At 34.8% G+C, this 15,586-nt stretch overlaps 1 protein-coding gene across 1 annotated transcript in view; it reads right to left on the bottom strand.

Moving 5' to 3' along the window:
* Nucleotides 1-12,999, bottom strand: part of LOC145245912 (collagen alpha-6(VI) chain-like) — a 39,258-nt gene extending 26,259 nt beyond the window's left edge. The window contains exons 1-2 of the mRNA XM_080107655.1: nucleotides 12,784-12,999; nucleotides 2,965-3,528 (exon numbers count right to left, since the gene is read on the bottom strand). Coding sequence (XP_079963781.1) covers nucleotides 2,965-3,505 — 541 coding nt within the window. The 5' untranslated portion in view covers nucleotides 3,506-3,528; nucleotides 12,784-12,999. The remainder of the gene's footprint in view (nucleotides 1-2,964; nucleotides 3,529-12,783) is intronic.
* Between the last annotated feature and the right edge of the window lie 2,587 nt (nucleotides 13,000-15,586).

The following is a 15,586-nucleotide window of genomic DNA, read 5'->3' as shown; positions in this document are numbered from 1 at the left end:
AAAGAAAAAAAAAGAAAAGAAAAAAGTATGTTATAGAAAAAAATCACCCTAATTATCACACAAGCAACCCACAAACATCACATATAAAATTAGATCTATTTATGCAACTAGGATAGGCCAGCGAGAAACCCGGGACACAAAAGTATTATCAGAACGGATTGGCGACACACTCTTTTTGAGCCGATGTTACCCGGCACATTGAAAAGAATATTAAACAAAAAATAATTATCTGTAAAAATATTTTAAACAATTCGTGTAACTTAAATTAATATACTGCGAAATATTTGAACCTAGCGATGCTGGTAGCAGTAAAGAAGACTTGACACCAAGAAGTTTATCTCTTCCGACTCTGTCTATCACATAAGTAATCAAAACAGAAGCCGATAAGCGGACAAAATATCTAAATGTAAACATGATTGAAAATTAAAATTCTTCTTTGGCAAACAAGAACCGATAGATGTCGATGACGAATGAAGAAAGAAACGCTTCTGTGTAGTTGCTGATTCCAAGCATAGAAATAGGAAGGAATCTCAGTTTACTTCATCTATATATATAAAAGCGAAAATGTGTGTATATATGTATGTATGTCCGCCAAAAACTTTCGACAGACAGAACAAAAATTCACAAATTTGGTCTCCGGACGACAAATCTCGATGTTTTGGCGCAAAAGGTCAACTCTAAGTTATTCAGCCGCCCGTTTTTCTACGGGGGGGGGTGCAAAAAATGACATTTTAACGATATTTATACGTAATTTAATAAACGCTTAGTCATGTCACGTGACCTTGACGTCACCAAGCTGTAATGGCGGTTTGTATATAAAAACATTTCATATAATTAGAGGTTGTTATCGATAAAAAGGCGACTATCATACATATTGCAATATTAACTTACATGTTATGAAAACGTTACCAAAGTTATTAGTAGGTTAAAAATAGTTAGATACGATAGTTAAACTAAAAATAACAAGCCAAACATGTGAAGTAAAAAAAAGTATGCTTAAAAATATTAACGATCGATGGTTTTATAAAAAAACAAAGCCAAACGATATTTCTTTTTTTAGTAACACTATTTCTCTTTAGAGTAAGGAAGCCGAAGAGAGAGAGAGAGAGAGAGAGAGAGAGAGAGAGAGAGATCAATTTACTTCATCTATATATATATAAATCTCACTTTTCTGTTGAAATTTATGTATGTATGTATGTATGTATGTATGTCTGCCTTAAACTTTTGACAGAGGTGACGGATGTTCACGAGATCGGTATTATTTTGAACCCGACGTCTCGGACGACAAATATCGAAAAATTGGCCAAAAACAATAAAACCTTCACTCTCAACTGGGCAGTTTTCTACAAGGAAAGGTCGATTTTTTTGCGAGCCATTTTTGCAAGTCATCGTATCGGTTGGATTAACTTTGCTTAATTTTTACGTTCCGAATTTCCGGTCGCGTCATGGAGATTTTGTTTCACTTTTTTCCACCTTCGCGTCACGGGTTCGAGCTTGTCTGCCTAGCACTACTTTTGTATTTTTTGCTCCCCCCCCAAAAAAAACCCGGGCAACGCCGGAAACCCAGGTTAGTATACAATATAATGATACTACATTATTTATGTTATGAATAAGTCTGTAAAGAAATTTAAGGAAAGTAGAAGTCAATTTGCCTGCGCAATTCGGTATGTGAAAGCCGGGACTCTTTTTTAAGTATATATATATATATATATATATATATATATATATATATATATATATATATATGGCTGAAGGTTAATCGAAAGACCAATCAAGGTTTGAAATACAACAAACTCCTCTGGCTGAACGTCTATCGGAAAACCAATCGGGGCTTGAAACACAAAAAGCACTTCTGACTGAATGTTGAAGTTGCTATGGTAAGTGACAGCTTATCATAAGAAACCGTTTGTTAGAAGAAATCGTATCTATAAAACGTGAATGTGGCAAAAGTTGCTATGGTAACCAATAGGCAATAAGAAAAAAAAACTGTCGCTCCGTTCCTTACATTTTCTGAGAATTTTTGAACACAATAATTTCATTACAACTTTTGTTTTTCTGAATGAAAATTGAAAACATTTTTAAATATATAATGAAGAAGGTGGTCTATGAACTGTAAAAATTGTTTGAAATTTGGTCACAAAATGAGTGAGCGGTGAAGCTTTAAAGCAGTTCTAAATGAGTAAAACTACCACTTAACCATATATTCAAACACTACCGTGTTTGAATTATATATGCAATGACTTGGTTGATATCGACATTAATTATAGCGATTTAATGATAAAAATTGTGTTAATTACAAAAAAAGCCTATCTTAAAATATTACTTTCATTAATTTTAAAGTTGTAACAGAGTACGGATGCGCGTATGGATGCAGCGGTATACGACAGCTAATGTATGCAAATGTCATAGCCGTGTGCGAGGTGGCGTTACAGTGAAGAATAACAAAAGAAGAAGAAGAAGAAGAAGAAGAGGAAGAAATAAAACGATTATGATAAAAGAAAAACGTGGACCGAAAAGGACAGAAATAGACGTGTTACACATGCGGCCCGAGAGCGACGGGAAAAGATACGCCCTTAACATGACTGGACAAAGGCAGAGTAACGTGTTCGACACGACAGCGTCTTTTTAAGTACATTGGATTACGAGAAGACTTTTCAACAACAGACAAGGTTTTATTCTTGAAGTACCTGTAAATCTTTTGTTTCAACTGAAAAAAATATAGTGAGTAGAATGCTTTTCTTTTGTTTGCTTCTCTGCGACTGTTTGTATACAACGTGTGGGTATAAATTTTAACAGGTGCGTAACGTTACATAGTTAAGTAGATTCAATAAAAACTATTACTTTTAAAAATTAATATATTTTATATTGAAAGATATGAAATGTAAGTTATTCATTTCAAAAAATACTTAAAACAAAATCTGAAAGTCGCCAGATGGCTTTTGTATAACAGAGTTAAAAACCTACCTCTACATACTTGAGCCAATACTCTCAACATGGCTCGTTTCAATCTCCAGAACCATGTCATAATCACGTAGGTATATTTCGGGTAACTGGCGATGAGGTACATTTCATGCTTATTAACTTTTGGCCTAATACCGACAGCAAAAACGGTGGCTTTGCGGTGTAATCGTTCCGCGTAGTACTTTGTCTTCCATGGGAATCTTGAGCGACCATCTGAACAAACGATAGCATAATTGCAGAATCTTGGCCTGTCACCTCTTAAAGTAGTGAACGAATATTCCACCAGGTATCTCAACGCTTTGTGGGTAAATGTTGGTCCTCCTTTGTAATGATAGCGGAGAAGATTGCAGACAAACAGAAGATCTAGTTTATCGTCGAATGCGTCCAGATCGTAGTGGACGAAAACGTCCAATGCGAATGTGATAATTCCGATGCGTGCTTTTCCATTTGCAATGTCGATACTCTTGATGAAAAACATTACAGAATCAACCATCTGGTTAAACTTCTTAGGCAAGATACTTCCTGACTCATCAACCGCAAACATAAAGTCACCTCGAATATCGCATTCTGTAAATGAGAGCAAAACAATAAACATTAGTTGAGTTTTTCATTATCCCGTTATTGTATTTCTGCTATGTTTAAAAGAATGCCGACGCACTAAGTAATATGCATATATCTTAATACCGTAGTATCTTTACCCTGCCAGTACATAGCCTCTCCATCATCAAGACTCCTACAGTGCCTCCACGTTGGGCACACACGGTAACTGGGTACCTTGCGGCCCCAGGTTAAACCTGTAGGAGATCTCGGAGTAATAGGGGACTCCAGAGGTAGTGCGTTATGGCCCACCGATGTGTGAACACGCCCTGGTACACTACCACCCCCTACTCTACTGTCTTGTGGGTACCATTGATTGGGCGAAGACTTGGGAAACCGACCTCAAAATCAAACACCACTGCCTTGTGGGCCGTATCACAACAAGATGGGAACTCTGACTTCAAATCCTACTGCTGCCTTGCAGTTTTCCTTAAAAGGCTATGGAACCTCATCTAGGAAGAAAAGGCGTAGTAGTGGACACGTTAGAGCGACTGTCTACCTCACTGAGATTACTTTCGGCCAGAAACTGCAGTCTTATCTGCTGCCAGTCGTCGCGGGTTCGCTCCACTGGAAATGAGTATAAGCATAAGGGTGTTTATCTGATGCGCAACAGATACTACACCTACACTGCACAAGCAAGTTAAGAGCCAAGGTGGAAAGTCCTGTTCCGAAGGATAAAGCACTGAGGCCCCGACTAGTCATCATCAAGGCTGACGGACTGCATGAAGATTATGATGAGTATCTTTACCATACGTGTCACGGTTTCTAGAATATAAAGTATACGATCGAGAGATTCTATTTATTAAAAAGGAGGATAGAAAGTGATAATAATAAAAATTGAAAAAAGTGAAAATAACATACTACGAGCATTAAATTATTAGTATATATATATATATATATGCCATTTAATGTCCGTAGGGCTATGACAACAGAATATTCTTATCATTGTTTTGACTGTTGAGTAAATATCCGACACAGTTTAAGGATAACCTCTTACCTGCGCGTGTAATTGTGAGGCTAGGGTTGCACAATCCCAACCACACCTCTCCTAAATCAGAACTCGTTGAGTCCAGTACAACTGTTTATCACACAATACAACGTTCGGTTTTTTTTTTCTGATGAAAATGTTCAAATGTATCGTGTTGAACTCTATTCACTGCGTCACGAGTCCTTGTGCAAGGATTGTGGTGCAGCGGATCAAAGTTCCCGATGATTGTATAACGAATGCCGACAGCTCACTTAGGAACGCTGATCATGAAGTAATAATGGTTGAAATCGCCCTAAACTCTAGTGCCAAAACTGAAGAGCCAGTGCTTAAAACAACGAGACATTATAAAAAGGCTGACTGGGAAGCCATCAGAGATCTTATCAGATATGCCCCATAGGGAAATCCTGCTGAACAATGCACAAACGAGACCACTGAATGGTTCAAAGCTGCAATCGAAGCGCATGTTCCCATGCGGAAATTTAATAGTAAGCCCCACTCTCCCCAATGGTTTACTTCGACTTGCGCAACTGCCATTGCTCAAATGCAGCATGCATACCGCAGATTTAACCGACATAAGTCCAGTTCAGACATACAGAAGTACATAGAAGCTAGAAGTAACGTTAAGAAAGAAATAGCGACATCTAAGAGAGAATTTACGGAAACCACTAAAAAAATTCATCGAAGCACAAAAAACTAGGAACTCGATACGTGAACTAATATTAAAATTTCCATAACATGAATAATAGTAATAAATAATGATAATAAAACTTAACTATGATCAAAAGTACACTAGCATTTAAGCCTGGCGTTGCCCGGGTGTTTGGAGGTGTAGTTTGAGCAAAATAAGTAAAAAAAAAGGCGGTAATTTTTTAAAACTTTGACTACTACGATATTTTCCCATTGACTACCGTACACTCATAAACCCTTATCCTCGAGTGGCATCCGGGCCTTGTTAAGTGGTAACTCCTTTGTAAAAAAAAACTAGGAAAATAGCTTTTTCTTTGTAGCCTCGAATGTAACCATCCATTTTTAATCCATTCTCCACAAACTGATAGTCATTATCTAAGACTGCAAGCATTATCTTAGGTGTGTGACTGAATACCGAGAATAGAGCATGATGTGGTCACATCAAATATACTAATCTCAATCGCGATTTCATTCTCTGGGTTGTCTATGAAGATAAGAAAAAATAAACGTATACAAATCAGCCTTTGGGGAACACCTATATTTATGTGATGTTCTTTGAATGTACAGTTATCGAGAACGATCTACATTTTTCTTTTACAAAGTAAGAATAGAATTATATTAAATATTTGTCCAGTAATACCGTACAAGTATATTTGGTACTTCTGCAGTTTAAATCCCGTTTTTTTGCGAGTCTCGACGGAAACCACCAAATTAGCAGAACAGAAGATGTCTTAATTATATATAAATATATATTTATCTCTTCTCTTCTATATATATATATATATATATATATATATATATATATATATATAAATAAAATGAACTCATTTTTTCCCGCAGTGCTCTGTGGCGTAGTGGTTAGCGTGCTGGACAATTCACATTATATTTTCACGTTCGCGCCGACCTACCGTAGTCGTTTTTTTTTCCTAAACAACTGGAATGGACTTTTCTTGGTGGCCGAACTGTTAACGTTGCAGATGTTTGTTTTTTTTTTTTTTCACACTTTATTTTCCTACTTTTACTCATGACTCCAGGTTTGATCCTTCCTACTTACCTACCATAACATTTTTTTAAAACTCCCCCCCCCCGTCCCGGAAACAAACACTCGGGCAACGCCGGGTACCCCCGCTAGTATATCATAAAATAAATATAGATTATTATTTTCAAAATAGGGGATGTAGGTATAGGTAGATAAGAAGCTAATAGACCAAGACATGTCAGCGTGTATTTAAATGAAAATTTCGAAGTTCAAACAGGAGGGGATGTAGGTATAAGTAGATAAAAAGCGAATAGACCAAGCGTGTCAGCGTGTATTCAAATGAAAATTTCTAAGTCCAAACAAGAGGGGATGTACATAGACCAATAAAAGTCAGAAATTTTCATTTGAATACACACTAAGTTCAAACAAGAGAGGATGTAGATATCCGTAGATTAGAAGCTAATAGCCCAAGACAAATCAAAGTGTATTCAAATGAAAATTTCTAAGTCCAAACAAGAGGGGATGTAGGTATTGGTAGATCAGAAGCGAAGAGACCAAGGCACATGAGCGTGTATTTAAATGAAAATTTCTTAGTTCAATCAAGAGGGGATGTAGGTATTGGTAGATAAGAAGCTACATTGCCAAGAAAAGTCAGCGTGTATTTAAATGAAAATTTCTAAGTTCAAACAAGAGGGGATGTAGGTATAGGTACATGACCAAGACAAGTCAACGTGTATTCAAATGAAAATTTCTTAAGTCAAACAACAGGGGATGTAGCTAGATAAGAAGCTAATAGACGAAGACAAGTCAGCGTGTATTTAAATGAAAATTTCCAAGTCCAAACAAGAGGGGATGTAGGTATTGGTAGATCAGAAGCGAAGAGACCAAGGCATGTGAGCGTGTATTTAAATGAAAACTTCCAAGTTCAAACAAGAGGGGATGTAGGTATACGTAGATCAGAAGCAAATAGACCAAGACACCTGAGCATGCATTCAAATGAAAATTTCAAAGGCCAAACAGTAGGGGATGTAGGTATAGGTAGATGAGAAGCTAATAGACTAAGCCAGGTGAACGTGTATTCAATTGAAAATCTCTAAGTCCAAACACGAGTGGATGTAGGTATAGGTAGATGTGAATCCTATAGACCAAGACAAGTCAATGTGCAATTAAATTAAACATTTCTAAGTCCAAAGAAGATGGAATGTTGGTATAGGTAGATGAGAAGCTAATAGACCAACACATGTAAGCGTGTACTCAATTGAAAATTTCTAAGTTCAAACAATAGAGGGTGTAGTTATAGGTAGAGGAGAATGCTATAGACCAAGACATGTCAGCGTGTATTCAAATGAAAATTTCTAAGTTCAAACAACAGGGGACGTAGGTATAGGTAGATGAGAAGCTAATAGACCAAGAAATGTCTGCGTTTATTCAAATCAAAATTTCAAAAGGCCAAACAGTAGGGGATGTAGGTATAACTAGATGGGAAGCTAATAGACCAGGACAGTTCAACGTGTATTCAATTGATAATTTTTAAGTCCAAACAAGAGTGGATGTAGGTATATGTAGATGACACTCCTATAGACCAAGAGATGTCAATGTGTATTCAAATGAAAATTTCTAAGTCCAAACAAGAGGGTATATAGGTATAGGTAGATAAGAAGCTAATAGACCAAGACATGTCAGCGTGTATTAAAATGAAAATGTCTAAGTTCAAACAACAGGGGATGTAGGTATAGGTAGATAAGAAGCGAATAGACGAAGGCATGTCAGCATGTATTCAAATGAAAATTTCTAAGTTCAAACAACAAGGCATGAAGGTATAGGTAGATAAAAGCTACATGACGAACAAGTAAACGTGTATTCAAATGAAAATTTCAAAGTCCAAACAAGAGGGGATGTAGCTATAGGCAGATAAGAAGCTAACAGACAAAGACAAGTCAACGTGTATTTAAATGAAAATTTCAAAGTTCAAACAGGAGGGGATGTAGATAGACGAAGACAAGTCAGCGTGTATTCAAATGAAAATGTCTAAGTTCAAACAAGAGAGGATGTAGATATCCGTAGATTAGAAGCTAATAGCCCAAGACAAGTTAAAGTGTATTCAAATGAAAATTTCTAAGTCCAAACAAGAGGGGATGTAGGTATACGTAGATCAGAAGCAAATAGACCAAGCCACCTGAGCGAGCATGCATTCAAATGAAAATTTCAACGGCCAAACAGTAGGGGATGTAGGTATAGGTAGATGAGAATCCTATAGGCCAAGGCAAGTCAACGTGTATTCACATTAAAATTTCTAAGTCCAAACAAAAGGGGGCGTAGGTATAGGTAGATGAGAATCCTATAGGCCAGATTATCTCAGATTGTATTCAATCTTCTCTTCTCTATATAAATAAAATGAACTCATTTTTTCCCCTCCGACTTTGACGTTTATAGGACTGCACCTGTATACATTTGGTGCAGCCGTATCATTCACAAACTGAATCACGACATCTGCCGTATGTTATAGGGTTATTACATATCAAGGATCTCGCTGATCACAGTTTCCTATATTCTGTCTGGTGAGAGTCCACTGTAAAAATCGGTTACATTTAATGGAAGTAGTAAAGTAAACTCTCTCTAACAAATTCCTCCTACCACAGCCACTCACTTACACCGTACCAGAACGTTCACAGGAGACATTTAAAACCGATCACCGGTTAGAATTTATCTAAAAACTGGACTGGACTGACACTGAAACGAACCACGCTTACTTTGCCATTGGTTAGCATAAAACATAAACACAATTTATAAAGCATTTATTATAATAAAATTAGATTCAAACAGAACACAATCCGTTACCTGGAATTGAATTCACATTTACATTACTTCGATTTCGTTAAAACCCGCGTGGTTAAAGTTTAATGAAAACCTAAATTGACATTTACTTGAAACGCACCAAACTTACTTACTTACACAAACACAACTTCCGTTTCGCTCTTACCTTACGTGCTTTTTTGCTTTCTTTCTTTCTTTCTTACCTTTCGTTGTCTTTTTGCTTTATGGGTGATGGTGGTGGGGGTACTTCGCTATCTTTATCTTTCCTTTCGGTCTTTCCTTCTTTCTTTCTTTTCTCTCCATTTTCTGCTCTTTCCATTGTTAAAACGAAACGAAACAACCGGATATTCCAGGTTTTACTTACACTCTATCACTCTACGACTATTACTTGTGTATCCAACTCTATTTGTGCCAGTAAAAAAAAACTAGCATTTATTGCTTTTGGTAATAATTATTAATTGCTTATTTGTTTTGTTTTTCACCCTTTTTTTAGACTAACCATTCTTTAATCTCACTATAAAATCGATTTTTCCAACTACATTTTAGGTGGGGGGGCATTCCAACCTCCGAAGGGGCTTTGTATTACTGTACACATAGATTCGAAAAAGTTGTCAAAAAAACAAAAAAATTACATAACAAATAAATGTTCTCAAAGCCAAGATCAGTTACTTTTCTGCCAAACTGGATATCTTCTTCGTGTTTTTATTCAATGTAACATATTTATTCGGCTTGGAAACCATACAGTGTTTACCGATGTATTCGAAAATTCAGGAAGGCGTCCACACCGTAAGTATAGAAAAAGGTGTTATAAATAAAAAAATAGACAAAATACTATTAAAAACACGCCGAATATATGTCAACCTATGTCGCATTAACATGTATTGAGCGAGTTTTTAACAGTATTTCATTAGGTTTTTTATTTATAACATCTTTTCCCAATTCAATGTAACATGTTTATTCAGCTCGAAAACCATACAGTGTTTACCGATGTATTGGAACATTCAAGATGACGTCTGATTCTCTCTTTAACACGGTAAGTGTGGGAAAAGATGTTATACATTTTGTATAGTTTTTTATTTATAACACCTTCTTCCATACTTACACTGTTAATGAGGGTGTGAGACGCCATCTGGAAATTTCGAATACATCGGTAAACACTGTATGGTTTTCGAGCTGAATAAATATGTTACATTGAATAAAAACACGAAACATATATCTATCCAGTTTGGCAGAAAAGTAACTTATCTTGGCTTTGATAACATTTATTTTTTATATATATATTTTTTTTTTCACAACTTTTTCGAATCTATGTGTACAGTAATACAAACCGTTTTATATAGATAAAGTACAATTGTTGAAAAGTACAATTGTTGAATGTTACTGTTTTGATTATATTCGTTGTGGGGGGGGGACAATTAAATAATTAAGAAAGATTCAAATGAAGCGAAATTTAAGTTTCCGTTCCATTTTTACAACAACCGTAAAACAGTGCATACTCAGCAAGTTTTATCGTATTTTATTTATTTTTTTGCATAACTAATGATGGAAGTATTTTTCTGTTTATTTTCTTAACATCTGTTAAATAAAAAAATAATTTGTACATTCTCTTGAAAAAAAGAATCAAACTTTTCTCTACTTTCACATGTGTTCCATTTTAACAAACTGAGCCACAGCAACGCGTGACCGGGTACAGCTAGTTGTAAATATCTAAGTCCAAACAAGAGGGGACGTAGGTATAGGTAGATGACAATCCTATAGACCAGATCATCTCAGATTGTATTCAATTGAAAATTTCTAAGTCCAAACAAGAGGGGGCGTAGGTATATGTAGATGAGAATCCTATAGGGCAAAGCATCTCAGATTGTATTCAATGGAAAATTTCTAAGTCCAAACAAGAGGGGACGTAGGTATAGGTAGATGAGAATCCTATAGACCAAAGCATCTCAGCGTGTATTCAATTGAAAATTTCTAAGTCCTAACAAAAGGGGGCGTAGGTATAGGTAAATGAGAATCCTATAGGCCAAGGCAAGTCAACGTGTATTCAATTGAAAATTTTTAAGTCCAAACAAAAGGGGACGTAGGTATAGGTAGATGAGAATCCTATAGGCCAAGGCAAGTCAACGTGTATTCAATTGTAAATTTCTAAGTCCAAACAAGAGGGGACGAAGGTATAGGTAGATGAGAATCCTATAGGCCAAGGCAAGTCAACGTGTATTCAATTGTAAATTTCTAAGTCCAAACAAGAGGGGACGTAGGTATAGGTAGATGACAATCCTATAGGCCAGATCATCTCAGATTGTATTCAATTGAAAATTTCTAAGTCCAAACAAGAGGGGGCGTAGGTATATGTAGATGAGAATCCTATAGGGCAAAGCATCTCAGATTGTATTCAATGGAAAATTTCTAAGTCCAAACAAGAGGGGACGTAGGTATAGGTAGATGAGAATCCTATAGACCAAAGCATCTCAGCGTGTATTCAATTGAAAATTTCTAAGTCCTAACAAAAGGGGGCGTAGGTATAGGTAAATGAGAATCCTATAGGCCAAGGCAAGTCAACGTGTATTCAATTGAAAATTTTTAAGTCCAAACAAAAGGGGACGTAGGTATAGGTAGATGAGAATCCTATAGGCCAAGGCAAGTCAACGTGTATTCAATTGTAAATTTCTAAGTCCAAACAAGAGGGGACGAAGGTATAGGTAGATGAGAATCCTATAGGCCAAGGCAAGTCAACGTGTATTCAATTGTAAATTTCTAAGTCCAAACAAGAGGGGACGTAGGTTGGTATAGGTAGGTGACAATACTATAGACCAAGGCAAGTCAACGTGTATTCAAATGAAAATTTCTAAGTCGAAAAGGGGACGTAGGTATAGGTAGATGAGAATCCTATAGACTAAGGCAAATCAACGTGTATTCAATTGAAAATTTCTATGTCCAAACAAGAGGTGACGTAGGTATAGGTAGATGAGAATCCTATAGACCAAGGCAAGTCAACGTGTATCCAATTGAAAATTTCTAAGTCCAAACAAGAGGGGATGTAGGTATAGGTAGATCAGGAGCTACTAGACCAACACATGTCAACGTGTATTCAATTGAACTTTCCAAGTTCAAAACAGTGTAAGTAAGTGTCTGGAAGTGACCGATCGACGCCTACTGCCATGTTGGGTACATGTAGGCGTCGCAAAATGCCTTCTAATTTGTAGGCACATCGGGAATTAGTTTTTGTTCTGTTCTTTCTCTGGACCGTGTAGGTTGGCGTCTGGAAGTGCCCGATCGATGCCTTCTGTTACCTTGGCATATCAACGTGTATTCAAGTTAAAACTTCTAACTTCAAAACGGGAGTTTGGTACCGGTAAATGAGAAGCTTATCAATCTAGATATGTTGGAATTTTTCAGTTCGCATATAGGGGATGGCAAGGCGGGGAGTAGTGATAAAGAATAAGAAAAGAGAGATAGACAGATCTAGATAAATACAGAGGTATAAAGAGAGACAGGCAAGGGAGATAAATTTCATGATTCAACTTATATGCTAATAAGAAATAGTTGGTGTATCAGTTCCTGATACACCAACTATTGTTTTTACTGGTTAATTTTACATCAGAATACACTTTTAGATTTTATGTAGATTTTTTTTCTATAGGGAACATGCAAATAGCACACATAACATCTAGACATATGAATATATACATAAAACAATTATAGTTATGAGATATATCTGAACTAATCCAAAAAGACAATAATAATGAATATCATCACTTACCTTGGAAAAATATCCAGGCTGTATGCCTACTCACATTCCATCAAACACCAGAAAATTATGATCCATTGCTTGGTTGATTTTTTTTATTTTTATTTTTTTCATACACATTTGTAATTGTGTCTTGCTTTATCAAGTATTTTTGTAGTTAATCTGTGATGTTGGGAGGTGTTAACATGAATCAATTTTGCTTAACATTTTTTTTTATATATATTTTTTCAGTTTACAGAATCATTGCAGTACCAAGTCTGACACTGTAATTGCTTGAAAAGTATTGCATTGGGAAGGATTCTTTTTTTTTTTTGAGGTGTGCGGGAATTTCAGTAGGGGAAGTTTCTACTGATTTCAGATTCCAACACAGGAAAGTTGTATTTTATTGTTTGTGCATTCTTTTATCAATTTCTTACAGATGTTTTTGTGTTATGAAAGTGAAAATGAATGACTTGCAAAGACATTTACATTTTTGCATTCTTTTTTTTTTTTTTTTTTAATTCTTCACCTTTTTTGTTTTAATGTACCAAGAGTGAACCAAGACGGATGAGTCTTATTCAGCAGAGTGGAAAAAAAAAAAACAGGGTACCTTTGGTTGTCCTTAATGGATCTCTCCAGAGTATAATGTGTCGAAGTTATTGCCCTAATAAAGTGAGAACCATACCCCAAACCTAATGCAGAACTCTAGTTATGTATTGCACAGCTACAAGAGTTAACTTGTCTAGGATAAGTGCCATATAAATTTGCAAAACTCACTATATAGCTCTATTTATTAACTGATATGAACTTAAATTGCTGAACATGTCTCAAAAATTTTCTACAGAGCTCTACTCAGAAATGAGCACTCTCAAAGACAATTTGTCTAACATAATTTTGAAATATGTTTTTTAAAGTTACCATAGAGTTCTCAAATATATTAGGCACTCAAATAGGAAACTTGTTTCAAATACTTGTCATATATATATATTTTAAAAACTTACAGTATATCTATATTTACGTATTGACATTTAGGCTTTCAAAACATACTTCAGAGCTCTTCATGTTTTCTGAATTTTATGCTTTTGTCTACTAATGTATTGCGCACTCTCAAAGTATATTCGTGTAGCTGAATTGCCATACATGTTTTTTCAAAGTCTATATTTAGCTCTACTAATGTATTGAACTGTCAAAATAAATTTATGCAGTTGAAATGCCATATCTGTTTCTCAAATGTTTTATTTAGCTCTACTAATATATTGAGCACTCTGGAAGTATATTTGTCTAAAATAATTGCCAAAATGTTTCCAAATCTTACTACAAAGCTCTACAAATGCATTGAGCACTCTTAAAGTAAAATCGTCTTGCATAATTAAACAAAGCAATTTTTAAATTTACTACACAGCTATATTAAACTATGGAGCACATGCAAGCATCATTGGCATATATATATATTGTTTAAACCTACGAAAGAGCTTTACTCGAAGTAAATTTGTCTAGCATAAATGAGAAAAATTCTTTCAAATCTTTCCACAGAACTCTACCACAGTATTAAGCAGTCTGGTAATTACTTTTCCAGCATACTCGCAATACACAATTTTAAAACTCACTACGGAGATGTACTTATCTATTTTTCAGTCTCAAAGAAAATTTTGGATCGCATAACAGAAATTTGTATTTTTCAAATAACTCCAAAGATGAACTCATACTTTGAGCACTCTTAAAGGACATTTCTCTGCTATAAATGATAAATGTTTTCAAAACTAAATACAAAGCTTCGAAAAAAGAGCTGATATTATTACAAGTTACTTTTATTCAAATATCTATAAACGAGCGTTATATAAGAGTGCTCATTAAGACATAGAGCAGTATTTTTACTTATGAATTACACTTTAAATAGTGCTCAAAACTAGACAGAGCTGATATTATAAAACGTTTATTTTATTACAGGATAAATAAACATTAAGATTTAACCAGAGTTAAAGAAGAGTGCTCAATAAGACAGAGCAATAAACACATTTTATTTAGATTTTACTTAATAAATACACTTTAAATAAGTCCTCAACACTAGACAGAGCTGATATTATAAAACGTTTATTTTATTACAAGAGATACAAATATTAAGATTTAACTAGAGTTATATAAGAGTGCTCAATAAGACATAGAGCAATCCAGACATTTTATTTAGATTTTTACTTAATAATTACACTTTAAATAAGTGCTCAAAACTAGACAGAGCTGATATTATAAAACGTTTATTTTATTACAAGAGATATAAATATTAAGATTTAACTAGAGTTATATAAGAGTGCTCAATGACACAGAGCAATAAACACATTTTATTTAGACTTTTACTTATGAATTACACTTTAAATAGTGCTCAAAACTAGACAGAGCTGATATTATTCAACGTTTATTTTATTACAGGATAAATAAACATTAAGATTTAACCAGAGTTAAAGAAGAGTGCTCAATAAAACATAGAGCAATAAAGACATTTTATTTAGATTTTACTTAATAATTACACTTTAAATAAGTGCTCAAAACTAGACAGAGCTGATATTATAAAACGTTTATTTTATTACAAGAGATATAAATATTAAGATTTAACTAGAGTTATATAAGAGTGCTCAATAAGACATAGAGCAATAAAGACATTATTTAGATTTTTACTTATTAATTACACTTTAAATAGTGCTCAAAACTAGACAGAGCTGATATTATTCAACGTTTATTTTATTACAGGATAAATAAACATTAATATTTAACCAGAGTTATATAAGAGTGCTCAATAAGACATAGAGCAATAAAGAAATTTTATGTAGATTTTTACTTATTA

This window comes from Euprymna scolopes, chromosome 23 (genome assembly GCF_053919585.1).
Source record: "Euprymna scolopes isolate OS-2025 chromosome 23, ASM5391958v1, whole genome shotgun sequence".
Lineage (NCBI taxonomy): Eukaryota > Metazoa > Mollusca > Cephalopoda > Sepiida > Sepiolidae > Euprymna > Euprymna scolopes.
This window is presented reverse-complemented; position numbering and strand designations above follow the sequence as displayed.